The sequence below is a fragment of the Pelmatolapia mariae genome, linkage group LG10_11 (genome assembly GCF_036321145.2).
Source record: "Pelmatolapia mariae isolate MD_Pm_ZW linkage group LG10_11, Pm_UMD_F_2, whole genome shotgun sequence".
Lineage (NCBI taxonomy): Eukaryota > Metazoa > Chordata > Actinopteri > Cichliformes > Cichlidae > Pelmatolapia > Pelmatolapia mariae.
Window position 1 is genome coordinate 67,470,421 of NC_086236.1, and position 13,412 is coordinate 67,483,832.

A 13,412-nucleotide genomic window follows, 5' to 3' on the forward strand; every position below is an offset into this window, starting at 1 on the left:
ATATGTTTTTTTTTTGGTGATTTGTGTTGATGCAGCGCGGCCCCCGCATCGCCTCCGTCTTCACTTTGTAATTTCATCGGCCAACCGGTTGTCAATCAAGCCGGGACACATTCAACGTAATCCTATTGGCTTCGTGTGGGCTATTACTCCACTTCTATTGGTTACTGTATTTGTTAGTTACAAGGGAAACGCCGGCCCTAACGGTGATGTCATATGTCGTTACGCCATTTTTGTTGGAGAGCAGTCGTGTTCAGAAAAGCAGGATTAGATCCAGTACAGGTACACAAAACGGTACCTTGAATAATCATCTCTTTGAGTTGGTCCAGCAACCGACGAGACACCTGCTTGTCCTCCACACTGACAAAATGTCGTCAGAAAACCTGGACTCGGACACTCAGGTGGACTACGAGGACGAAAAACAGGTGGGTTTCTGCCTGCTATCTTGATGTTGTTAGCTAACCTCAGAGCATGCTAACTAAGCAGTGGCTAGCATCAGTTAGCATAAGTGTTTGCAGTAAGCTTAGCGCTGCACCAATGCACCGGGGAAGACCTGGGAGAGGCGTACAGCCGATATGAGCGGCTCTGTATAATGGAAGTGGTTTAGTTGTAGCTGCCATAGCATAGAAGCACCTTGCTTGTGTGTCACTTTGTTTTGTCCCTTGCTTGGTGTCATTGGCTGGCGAGTCCACAGCAGCTCAGGCCTCATTGGTCTGTACCCGAGGGGGGGTTTACACACTAAATGTGTGGCCTGCGATCTCCAGATAAAGGCATGACTGGGTGATTTCACTCAGTGCACACTGAGTAAGTAAAGATAACTGCGCTAAAGTCGAATAGAAAACTGTCTTTCCTGAATGGCTAGCAGTTTCTGGATTCCTGGTGGTCTTGCACTGACTGTGACAACCAGCTGCAGTGCTTCCGCATTTCCATACTATGCCATAAGCACAGCAGCGATGCCATGTAGTCCAGTATTAGGATCGGGGGTTTGCCAAACATTCTTATGTCAGTATGTGTTAGATTAGTGTTGACACTCGTTAAGTTTGTTTACACTGTACCAACAGTGGGGCAGAAATAACAAGATAAACACCCGTAGTGGATGCTAACATTAATGTCAGTATCTATTATCTTTACAAGAAAGATGATCAGTCCTAACACTGTAAAGCAAAGGTTATAATGTAAAGTCTAGTTTTCTCATTTTAAGTACTTTTAACTTTGTTTTTATTATTCACACATCTAAATTGCGTTAATCAATACGAGAAAAATAATGAAAAGTGGAAACTAAACGTTGCCCAGCCTTTACAAGGTAGGAAGTTAAAAATTCAGACTTTTCTTGGCAAACTTGTTGATTTCTGTTTATAACCGTGCATTACTGTATGTTCATGCCCTACTAATCATAAAGTTGAAGGGAATAGAAATTGTTTGTATTGCAGTGACAGACGTTGCTTTATGACTGTTGACATTGTCATAACTCAGTTTGAATCATGAGTTTTTGTTACTGAAATTCTGTGTGAATTAAGCACAAAAGGAAATATTGTTTTAATATTTTGTCTCTTCGTATGGTGACACAGCCTGTGCATTTAAGCTTTTCCAGTAGTTTAAGCAAACCTTATAAAGAGGACTTTTAACCCTGTCTGTTGCTTTAAGTGAACAAGAAAAGACAGTCCTTCCTGAGGGGAATATTTAGTCATACACATGCCAGTTCCACTGTGCACACAAAGACTGTGTTGGAATCTGCAGTTTCCCTGCATCAAAACCAAATATAGTACCTCATAAATTTCTCTTCATGGACCCAAGTGAATCAGCACACTCTGTGCAACACCTCCTCCACCCCCACCCCCCCAAGGGAATCTGTTCATCGGCTTCTGTGTCCTGGGTCACATTTTATCCCTGCCCCAGCAAGCTTTATAGGCTGAGTGCCCTATCTTGTCTCTATAGTGGAAGTAGGTCTATGCTGTGCAGCTCACTTCAGGTGCGTTTACAAGGAGTGTCTAAATGCCCTTTGGAGTTTGTCCGTTATAGTCTTGCACTAGCCTGTTTTCTGAAATAGTTTTAACATGGAGTCAAGCGCTTGACTCCTGCTGTGAGCACAGGGTGGTGCCCCAGATTAGTAGCTTCAGTATCTACCTGTCGGGTACTTGAATGGCAATGTCTGACTAGTTTTACTAGTATTCGGCAGAGGCATCAGCACAAGCCCTTCCATTGTTTCAGAATTCCCACTGTAGGCTTCAGCAGTCTAAGCCTAGTATTGTTTGGACAGCCCGGTCATGTTGTAGTTTCTTGACCCAAATTTTCAGATTTTCTCTAAATGTATGACTACATAACATAGTAGTTACTATTACCAGAAACACAGTTGAGCATAAGATCACAATAGGATTTAGCAATTAATAGCATAGATTTTGTGTCTTGTTTAAAAAATGGAAAGTTGCAGAATTCAGTTACTATGAATAATGGACTCTGTTACAGAGTTTAGTTTTATAGTAATTTTGAGATTTCAGCTTTATACATTCTAGTTTTATTTTTAATATATGCATAAACAATATTTTGGTCACAAGATCTTTAGCAGCACAACTTTCCAATAGAGCTTTAGTTGTTTGTTACTATCATAAGCTTCTAAAATCATTCAGCATTCGTTCTTAAGGTCCCTGGTCGTACCAAGTTTCCTCTCAGGCATTATGGTGTTATGAGAGACTGTAAGAGGAGGACAGTCATGCTGTGACTCATGCTATCATGGAGTATATAAAGTTTCCACTAGTCACTGTCATGCTTTTGAATCCCTTTCACAGCAGTACTTTTAGTTTGGTGTTTTTAATGTACAGGTCCTGTGCTCCACAGTAAACTTGTAGTCTTTGTGGAAAAAAGTTGTAGAATTGCAGGGTGGCCAAAAGTGAGTGGCTATCACATGACCAGCTATTCTAGTTGTGAACTTTTCTGAAGCTGCATCCACCGACATTTTAAAGGATCCCTGTTTTTCTGCAAAGCTAGAGGGTTAAACCTTTTTTTTTTGTCTCTACAGGACTCTCAAGAGAAAAATGCAAACCCAGTTAAAGCAGAAGAGGCGAAGCTGAAGGCCAAATATCCTGGTCTGGGCCAGAGGCCCGGTGGGTCAGACTTCCTGATGAAGAGACTACAAAAAGGAGTAAGTTACTATAGTTTGCCTATGATGCCGCAAACACAGACGCAAAAACAGGGCTGTGCGTTAATGAGAGCTTCTCAGAAAACAAGTCATTAAACACCTGCACCCCACGTAAAATTGAAAAAGGATAGCTGTTGTTTTGGTATGGTCAAGCTGCTGTTACTATTATTGAACAACGAACAATTTGAATGTAGTTGCAGTGAACATATCTTTAATTTTTAATAAAGATATCAGCGATCTAAAAACCTAACTGATAAAGTTTATGCTCACCTTAGAAACCAAAGAATCAAGGCTCTACCTAGAACCACTCTACCTAGAGTTGTTGATTCATCAGTGCTACAAGGGTAAATTAATTGAAACGAAGAGAAAAATAATTTCTCCATCCTCAATAGACTGGAATACAAAGCTGCTAGATTGATAGCACGTGCAGTACAGCTTGTGTGACAGAGTAACTTTAATTTGTATTTTGAACTGCAGAACAGAGCACCCAAAGGAAACTTTAACTCCAATCTCACTTTTCCCGGATTTAAAATTTTATGTCTCTCTCCACCTACACATGCTCTATATGCTACAGAGAGCTTCCACCTCTAGAGGTTGTTGAAAGTCATTCTGGGAAACATGCTAAATCACTGGGTAGGAGTAGGAGTAGCCAAGACATTCAGAGGGAAAAGCGGTTTATCATAAGATAATAAACACTATCAGAGACTGAGGAGGTAGGTAATCTCATACTTAAAATTTTTAAATGTTGAAACATAAGCATGTGATTTGATTAAAGAGAATAGCATTACCCCTGTGGTATCTTCTCTGATGTGTGAGCACTGTCGACATATTTGTTATTGTGCTGGTTCTAGTTCTCTTTAGCTGTTAAACTGAGCACTGTTACATTTATAGTAAGTAACAACATTATAGAAGGAAATGCAAAGCATGCTTTTTAATGATTACAGCTTATATGGTGACTGTATCCTCATTTTATAAAAGGCAATTTGGAAGGAGGTAGAAGATGATGAGGCTGAGTGTTAAAGCTACATTCAGTTAGCATTGTTTCAAATTTTATTAGGCACACACAAAACCTGTTTTTAAAGCTGTTCAGGTTTATGGGTATGATTGTGGTGTTTAGCATTGAAAAATATGTTAGTTAAACTCAGGCTGCTAAAGATGAGTATGAATTCTCCTCCATCTCTTACACAGGAATACATTTGGAAAGTTTTCTATAGCACTAGTGCAATCAGCAATAACTCTTTCAGTGTACAAATATGTAAGCACTGTTCTCAGTATTTAGCATGTCGCTAAACTTTGTAGCACCTCTGCTCTCTCTTTTCACGCAGCAAAAGTACTTTGATTCAGGTGACTACAACATGGCCAAGGCCAAGATGAAGAACAAGCAGCTTCCTGTGGCAGGGCCTGACAAGAATCTGGTAACTGGTGACCACATTCCCACGCCACAAGATCTACCCCAGAGGAAGTCCTCCTTGGTGACCAGCAAGCTAGCTGGCTAGCCTTCGTCATTCAAGAAGCACCCTCCCCCCTTCCCCCCCCCGGGATTCCCAGCAAGCATCCCTCCTCCACTTCACCTGTGTCCCCAATATGTCCATCCACTCCCCTCTCTTCCTTTTACATCCCCAGGCACCACTGGCTTTAACATATCGGGCAGAGTTGTATAAGTTAAAACTCCATTTGCTTATATGTGGGTGGGGCGGGATGGGAGGGACGGAGGTTTAGGCGGCCCACAAGGTCACAGCCTTCTCTGCCTTCCCACAATGCACAGCTCTGCCCCCTCTGTGCACTCTGCGCTACCGCCTCCCTTATATCTTGGTTTTCAGTGTTCCAAGATGCATTACAGTAGGTGTGTGTGTCATCGGGCAGGGGTTGGATGGGATGAGTTAATGCACTTTGTATTCTGTATAGTATTTTTTTTTTTCTTTTTTGCATCCTGAATGACACCAAAATAATGCGTGTACGGGAGTTAGGAACCATGATCACAATGTGTTCTTTGAGCTTCATCTTCCCTTTCTATGCTGGTAGCTAGCTTCAGGAGGGAGGGTTTGGAAGATATATGTGAATAATTGCTTGCTTACCAAATCTGTGAGGGGCAGCTTAAGGGATACTTGGCATTCACTAACACCCTATTGGGAAATGAGTGGAAGTTTCCTTGCATCTCACCCCTTCGGTCACTTCAGTCAAATATAATCTGACGACAATTGCTGCAGCTCATCCAGGCAGGGATTTGAAACACTTTTCTCTGTCTGTGTGCTTCTGTTGCTTTTATTTCCTACCCCTTTTGCTCCTGTTTCTCTCATTTAAAAAAAAACATGGCTGCATGTTTGTAATATGTAACAACAACAAAAAAAAGAAAATTAACATGCTTTTGTAACAGGAGTGGAGCAGCTGCTTAGTAAGTGATCAAAACAACCACCTAAAGTCCTGAAATGTCCACAGTCACACTTCCTTACTTGCTTTGCTTTATGCTATTCTGACAATCCATGTACACACGCTCCTGTTTGCTGCCCAGGGTGGGAGCCAGTTGAGTATATCCTGGTATTATTTTTAAAGGCTGGGAACCCTGCCAGCCTATGAGCTCAGCCTTTGTGTGGTTGCTGTTGAGATGCATCAAGATATGTGCTAACTATGAGCCTAAAAGATTTGTTGGGGGGGAAGCACCCTGCATAGTGTATATGCTTCTGTAAATAATACTCAAACAAGCACGTAACTCGTGATAAGCTTAGCGCTTTAAGGACTGAACCGGCTAGCATGCCTGAGAGAAATGGTAGTGCTAAATCAACTCAGTTGGGATTACACCCTAGGATTTCTGGCTTGGATATTCTTTGCTTTAACAACTGAGCCAAATTCCACATTGCAAGCCCAGAGGCTGTGGATACACTTGTCTTTTCAATGTGACTGTTACTATCCAATCATCCTGCTTACATTGCAATGTGATGAGGCAGCTTTGAGCCCACACTGATCTGGCTAGAGATGTAAGGAGTGATGTGGCTTCCACATATCTTTCTGGCTATTTTTGAAGCACTGATGCAAACACTTCTAAAGGTTTTGTATCCAGCCACAAAAGTCTCATTGAGATGACAAAAAGTACCCAGAGTCGTTGCAGTCATACATGTGTCATTCAAGGCCATATGTAAAGTAAAATTTTTTAGTATTTAAGGGTTGACTATGAAAAAAAACTAATTCTGACAGTGATTTCTAATTTCATGTAAGAGAATGTTTTAATACTTAAGAATGAACAGTATGTCATAGTGGTTCCCTTAACAGCTGACCTCCTTTCACTGCAGTTCACATAATGAAACACTAACCTTAGTTAAAAAAAAAGTTCAACTACTTCACTAAAATCTCAGCTGGAGTATTGCCCTACATTACTACCAGCACGTCGTAGAAGTTTATTCTCTCCAAAACTCACACTACTCATATGGATGTTTGATCTCAGGGGTGTTAGAGGGTAAACGACAGGCAACCTGATAAGTGCAGCTCTAAAACGCATCATCACGGGCTTAAAGTGGAACAGGGCATATCTGCAGGAGCACCAACACTTGCAAAGCAGAGAGAGATTTTATAACACATGGTGAGGGGGTAATCCCACCTGTTATCATGGTTCAACTTCTGAAACAGGTCAATGGAACAATCGCTAAATCTCTAGACTTTGAATGTGCGCCCTTCGCACAGTCAAGAACCTGAACTGGATGCCGGCACTCACTGAGAATCAGTGTAAATTACTGCTTCAGGGAACCTTCACAAACGCACACTCCACCACGTAGGCTAGGTAACAGGGTGCATGCACCATCACATTCTCGACCTCACTTATTTTTCAATGAGACTTTAAAATGTGTCAAAGTTGCAGTGGGTGAAAGAGGACTGACTTGTGCATATATGCTTGTTGTTGTGGTGGTGTATGAATGCACTGCTTTTCTCTGTTCCAGCTGTTGTAAATAGACTTAAACAGGAAATTATTTTTGTTGTTTCCCACTTGCTTTCCACTCTTTCATAGCCCAAGCTATTTCTGATTCAATGGTTCCTCTCTCCTTTCTGTTTAACACTACTTCTGCTGTATCTTATTGTATTGCAGAGGCTATGTGAATCTGTATCAAATGGAAATATGTGTAAATGCTGCTGATTCAGTCAATGACAAATCTAATAGAGCATACCCTGTAAAGAACATCTGTCCTCTTGATTCTGCCAGTCTGACTCTTTAAGCATCTCACTTTAAGAGTCATAAAGCTCCTGTGGCAAAAACTGGTTACATGTTAACTATGTTAAACTTCAACTTAAGTGCAGATTCCAAAAAAATGTATGTATAAATGCATTGTTGGTTTGGAACAAATGTGTGGTCTAGCCAGATCTTAAAATTCTGAACTGCTTTGTCACTTTGATAAGAACAGACTATTATGTTGTGTTTAAAAAGCCTACATTCTTTCTGCTTCAAGAAGTAAGCCCAGCTTAAATAAAGAAAAGGTTAATATGCTGTGATGTTATGAAACAACAGTGGAGAGATGTTCTTGAATGCTACTTGATGTTTGGCTTTGCAAGGAGCAGTGCAACAAGAGGAAATAGCTGGGTATGTTTCAAACCCAACACACAGGGTGTCTCTTGTTCAGCTATGATAAATATGTGCCAGAATGTATAAAATAATTAACAGGCTGTGTGCTCTGAAGTACTTTTGTGCTGCTTTTACCTTATCTGTTTTCTTGTTTTGCAAGTAATATTTTTTTTCTTGTGTTCTCTTAATGCATAATTAGTATATTTCATCCTGGCCCAAGACTGCAGGGAAATCAGATGCACCCTTGCTTCCAAGAAAAAAAAGGGTTTACATGACAAACAGGATGACTGGAGAATACAGGAATGATTTTAAGACTTCAGAAGTACAAGGGTACTTGGAATGTTTAAGTTGTGTGGAAGTAGGTGAGAGGATTTTTGTCAGTATTTGAAATAAACTTTTACATTAATAAGGTGCTTTTGATGGGGTTTTGTTTTATGAGTTCAGTTGTTCATCCTTGTTACATGTTAAACAGATGAATTAGCTGCTGATTAAATCCTAAGATTTCTTGCATGGTCAACAGAAGAAATTTCGGGATGAGGCGTAAAACCCGGAATGTTCTGGGTTAAAAAAAAAAACAGAAGAAGAAAGAAGCATTATCAGACACACAAACGCATAGGAGGCGCAAGCTTTCATTTACCACTAGGGGGAGGCATAATCATGCAGGTGTGAGAGACGAGCCAGGATGGAAAATTCTAGGTATTTCTGTTATACCAGCATATAACATGAAAGGTGATGAAAGCTACTAATTAGAATATATTTTGACATTGGCAAAGCAAAGACAGTTCTTTAACTTAAGGAAATGTGTCAACATTGGCATTCTGTCATAGATTAAATGCACTTCTGCTTATGTGAGGATAGGGTTGTTGTAAATCAATGGCACGTCATGGAGCTCGGAGATTTAAGATGATGGTTTCCTATACTCCTTTATTGGAAGATTAGTGTTGGAGTGATATCAAAGGAGTGTAATGGTGTCACTTCCTACCTAGGTGAATGTCCCTCTACAGTGCAACACATCTGTTACAAGATAATCCAATACACTATAATTATAACATTATATTTTAACCATAAAGTCTTAAACTACTTTATTATTATCAGTTAAATGAAATTATGTTTTGCTTTGAGTTTAAAATATTTTACTTTGCTTTATCATTATTATTATTTTTGTTGTTATGTTGCCAAGCGTAGGAAAATAATTTCCCAAATCTGGAAATAAATGGAGTATCTTATCTTACAACGTGTGTTGAAAACAAAAACAAACAAACAAACAACAACAAAAACAGCAAAAAACTAATATTACGAGATTTCCCAAAATAAAGGTTAAACGTATATTAGTCAACTGTTCTGACGGGTAATAATGAGGACATAACAACAGAGTTTTAATTATAACCTCTGTGCGTGTTTTCAGTTGTATTGTTGTTATAATTTTTTAGAATTAATTTTGGGAGTGTTTATGACAATGCCTGTTATACATCTTCATACCTTTCGTTTTAATGTAATGGAGAAACACAACAGTAACTCACTGATAAATCTTTGCACTAATTTGTTTTTCCTGAAATGATGTGTTTATTATTATTATTTTTCTTTAATGAAAACCATGGTTCCTGTTATTTTATCTTGCTCTTTTTTAAAACACGGTTTGAACTGGAAATTTTTCTACGCCTACTCAGTCGTGCGTCAGTAAGTCAGTGCAATACTATAAAAGGCTCCTGAGCGGACGCAACCGTTCTCAGTGCGTTACTTCCGCTCGAGAGAAAATGCCAGAGATTACGCGTTAGGCAAGAAGCTAGCTTTTTGTCAAATATAGCCTAACGCCGATTTTCTTCTCGAAGTATTTTTCGTGTAACAGTTCGGTGTTAGTTTGAAGTTAACAAGATGATGATGTCGAAAAGGAACCAGTGCACCTTCATAGACTATCTTCTTCCTCAAAATGGAGTCCTGGAGGGACCAATGCACTACGGATCGGGAAATTCCTCTCCGCAGAATGCTACAGGCTCCTCTAAAGACTCTAGCAACGGGATTGTGTCCAATGGTACCCCCAAACGGCCGAACAACCTCGAGGTAACCTCAACAAACGGGTATAAAACAAAAGCTATCCGGGACCGGGAGGAAGACGGTTCGTTGCCGAGCACCCCGGAGTTTCATTCGGACAGTGAATCCGACGAGGAGCTGGAGAGAGAAACGAAACTCCTTATTCACAGTTTTTTGGGTGACTTTACTGGACTTTCTCAGCCTCAACGAAAGGAAACCAAAGCACTAAAAACGATGAAAAGAGTTGTTGCGGACGTATTAGAAAAGCACAGATACGCTTACAATGGTAAGTTGAAACCTGTCCGTGCGGATTTTGCACAAAGACCTTTCAGAGCGTTTGTCTGCTTCACTCACAGGCTGCCTTTTATCTGCTTCAAGTCACCACAACAAGCTTGCAATTTTTAAACCGAGACCAAACTGCTAATATACTAAAATAGAATTTACACATTTCACAAACTTCGACTTAGAATAAGTGACATCGATTTTCTGATCTAGTCTAATTTTCTTTTCGCAGGAATGATTAATAAATTATCATTGGATGAAAGAGACGAGGATATGTCATTTGTCGGTGCTGTAGCGAAGAGCCTCTTTGGAGACAGCACGACCAACTGGGGTCGTATTGCCAGCTTTGTGGCCTTCGGGGCAGTGGTCTCTCAGCACCTGAAGGAAAAGGGCAGGGACAACTGCGTGGCGCTAGTGAGCCAAGAGATTTCTGCATACCTGCTGTCTGAACAGCGAGACTGGATTGTCAAAAACAATGCATGGGTGAGTAATGACAGGATTAGAAAAAAAAGTTCCTGGTTGCATAACTTCCTTTTATTTTCCCAGAAAGTATTTTGTGCCCAGTGAACATAATCTGCCTCTTTCTTACCCCATCTTTCTTTCTTCTTTCCAGGATGGCTTTGTGGAGTTCTTTCGAATAGCAGACCCTGAGTCGATAGTCAGGCACACACTCATGGCCTTTGCTGGATTTGCTGGTATTGGGGCAACACTGGCCCTGTTGATCAGGTGAATTTGTTGGACACTGAGCAACCTTCTTTTTTTTTTTTTTTTTTTTTCCCCTTCTCCATTGGACACCTTTTCAAACCGCTTTCGGGAGGTGGAATGGACAAAAGGAAAAATGTTTCAGATTACATTATTTAATTCAGAGATCTATTTTTGCTAAAAGATGTCATAATAAAAAGGAAAAAGACATTTTTTTTCCTTTTTTGCTAGTCTTTTTTTTAATGATTGTTTACTCACTATATTTTGTTGTATAATAATGTTTTGGTGGCAGTGGTTTGTAAGAATGACCCAGATCAAAATAGGAAGCGAAACCTGCATGATTCCAGTTTCCAAAGTCCATTCAGATCTTCTACAATCTTTTGAGGATATCTGAAGTCAAGAGAGTGCTGGAGGAGGTGGATTTGCATGAGTGTGGCAGTACTTCCTGATTATGAAAATGCTGGAACTGCACTAGGAGACAAGACCAACAACATGGACTTTTGACTGTAAAAGGATTCTGGAAATTTTGAGTCTGTTGAAAAGCTGAACAAGGACTAAGAACAGTTTGGGGGGAGGGGGGTGAGGCTATGTGCTTGAACACAAAGCAGTCTATGATCCAGCTGTAAGCTACAACCCTGTACAGATCAATTAAAGATATTTAATTTACATAGTTTGGCCTTTTCACACTCTTTGCTTAAAAAGGAAATTCGCAAAAGCAGGAAGCTGGTTAAATCTATGCTCGTTAGTTCTAATGCTGCTTATTTAGGCCTGTGCAGTAAAGTTGACACCTACACATTTGTTAGCCTTTATACAGTCACACCACAACCCAAATGCAGCGCAATGGCTGCCATTTCCTAGAAATTTGAGACTGCTGCAGCAGCACCTTACTCACACAAAGTGCTCAGCTGCATCCGCACTTCTAGGTGCATCTGTAGCAAGTTATCTGCAAAGAGCTGGTGCACAATAACTGAATTCAACAAGCAGATTGTGAAACTAGGGTAAAGGAGTTCATAACATCCTGAAATTACATAACATTGTCTACTTCCTGTGTTTTTAGCTACCTAGAGACTAGTGACTTATCACATATGGCACATTTGATTGGGTCTTTACATTTTTAATGTCTGGGTATATTTTTCATGCGTTGATGCAGTTTATTCCAGTTTGTCTTTTAACTGCACACATCTTTAAAGTCTTTGCCATCCAGGAGGTTTCTAAAGTACACTTGACTTCTACGGTGTTCTGCTGCTGTTTTGTTGATAGCAATCCTGATGCGTGGCTTCACCCATGTTTGTTCAGATCCTCCTGTTGTCTTGGGTTACAGAACAAACACTCACTCAGGTCTCAGGAAGAAATGGAGAGTGTCTCGCCATGGTGATGATCCACAGCAGGCCTCCCCTAGTCTTCTCCTGTGGCTAATGTTATCTACCACCCAGGTTACCCCTGTAGTTAACTGTGAAGAACAGACTGGTAGACAATAGGGAATTAAGGCTGAGGCAATTTCATAGAGGAGTTTGCACAATACCCGAATGGACTGGGTATGCAGAAAAGAAAGCGCTGCAGTGTGAAGCACACAATCTTTAAACAACCTTGAGACTGGTAACTAGGAAGAATAAGTGTGTGTGTGTGTGTGTGTGTGTGTGTGTGTGTGTGTGTGTGTTAATTTCTCCTTCTGAAGAACTAAAGCTGTGTTTTCCATCCGTAAGAAGTGGAAGATCTAATATGAAAAGAGCAAAAGTGGTGTGCACAAAAAGAGGGAAGCACATTGTCACTACATATTGGCAAACCAATTCTGAAAATGCCAGTAATTTAGACGAATTTAAAAACAAAGATTTTGTATTGAACTGAAAATGAAACAGCTGCTGAAATGGGTGTTGTGCTTACAAATTTCAAAGTCATTGTGGTTTATACACTGGGATAGGTGGTCAGTTGCAGCAAGGGGAAGCTGTGAGATGAATTCTATGACAGTCTCACAATACACCTTTTTCTGTTTTTTCTTAAACTTTAATTTTCCAGCTGCATTAGTTATGTTCAGATACAATAGTGAAGCTGTAAACTGAAAAAGCTCACTCCAACACATCAGCTTGAATTCCTTTCGTGGGATAGTTTGAGGAGTGGTTTAGAAACCTTTGTCTGCACATACCATCACAGAAACTACCCACGCAGAGAGATAAAATGGTTGGGCCTAATCTGTCTTTACTCAGACTGCAGAACTCTTTTGGATATCAGTCAATGTACCCCCCTTTGACATTTAAAACTAGTGATTTTGGTCTGCAGCTCATTAGGTTTTTGTTTTATGGTGCCTCTGATAAGGCAGTCTGCCTTAACTCCCATCAGAGATATTCAAAAGTAAACTTCAGAAAACAGTTTTGGTTTCAAGTCCAACCCATTTCAGTTGCTCAAGTGTTTCTTTTGCAATTTTGAAACATGAGCCTGAGGACCTTCCGAAGATGGTATTGGTTAAGTTGCTCTACTTCCTCATAGCAACAGCCCGCCCCTTGATTTTAAAATAAGCAGTGTTTCTGAGAAGTCAGCTGACGCAGAAGTTAATCTTTAACGACACTGCACACTGTAGAATTCTGAGAACTCTGACCCTGAGATACAAAGATAGGCCCAGTTTTCGCAGTTTGCATTAACACTGCGTAAAAGGGGAGCAGAATTTGTTAGATTAAAAAGTTAAGTGCTTGCATGCCCTACTAGCCACAAAGAGACAGAACAAGAGTTCAGAGC

At 40.3% G+C, this 13,412-nt stretch overlaps 2 protein-coding genes across 2 annotated transcripts in view; both read left to right on the plus strand.

The window, feature by feature from the left end:
* The first annotated feature begins 210 nt into the window (after nt 1-210).
* ensab (endosulfine alpha b) lies at nt 211-8,086 on the plus strand. The gene is made up of 3 exons (XM_063485763.1): nt 211-422; nt 3,011-3,133; nt 4,456-8,086. The coding sequence occupies exons 1-3, from the start codon at nt 366-368 to the stop codon at nt 4,624-4,626; spliced, it is 351 nt and encodes a 116-aa protein (XP_063341833.1). The 5' UTR covers nt 211-365; the 3' UTR covers nt 4,627-8,086.
* A 1,300-nt stretch (nt 8,087-9,386) lies between these two features.
* Nucleotides 9,387-13,412, plus strand: part of mcl1b (MCL1 apoptosis regulator, BCL2 family member b) — a 28,209-nt gene continuing 24,183 nt past the window's right edge. Inside the window, exons 1-3 of the mRNA XM_063486435.1 lie at nt 9,387-9,987; nt 10,216-10,466; nt 10,597-10,709. Coding sequence (XP_063342505.1) covers nt 9,546-9,987; nt 10,216-10,466; nt 10,597-10,709 — 806 coding nt within the window. The 5' untranslated portion in view covers nt 9,387-9,545. The remainder of the gene's footprint in view (nt 9,988-10,215; nt 10,467-10,596; nt 10,710-13,412) is intronic.

Coding starts and splice junctions, on each gene's coding strand:
- ensab (XM_063485763.1), top strand. CDS start 366: ATGTCGTCAGAAAACCTGGACTCGGACACTCAGGTGGACTACGAGGAC. Junction 423..3,010: donor ACTACGAGGACGAAAAACAG/GTGGGTTTCTGC, acceptor TTGTCTCTACAG/GACTCTCAAGAGAAAAATGC. Junction 3,134..4,455: donor TGAAGAGACTACAAAAAGGA/GTAAGTTACTAT, acceptor CTTTTCACGCAG/CAAAAGTACTTTGATTCAGG.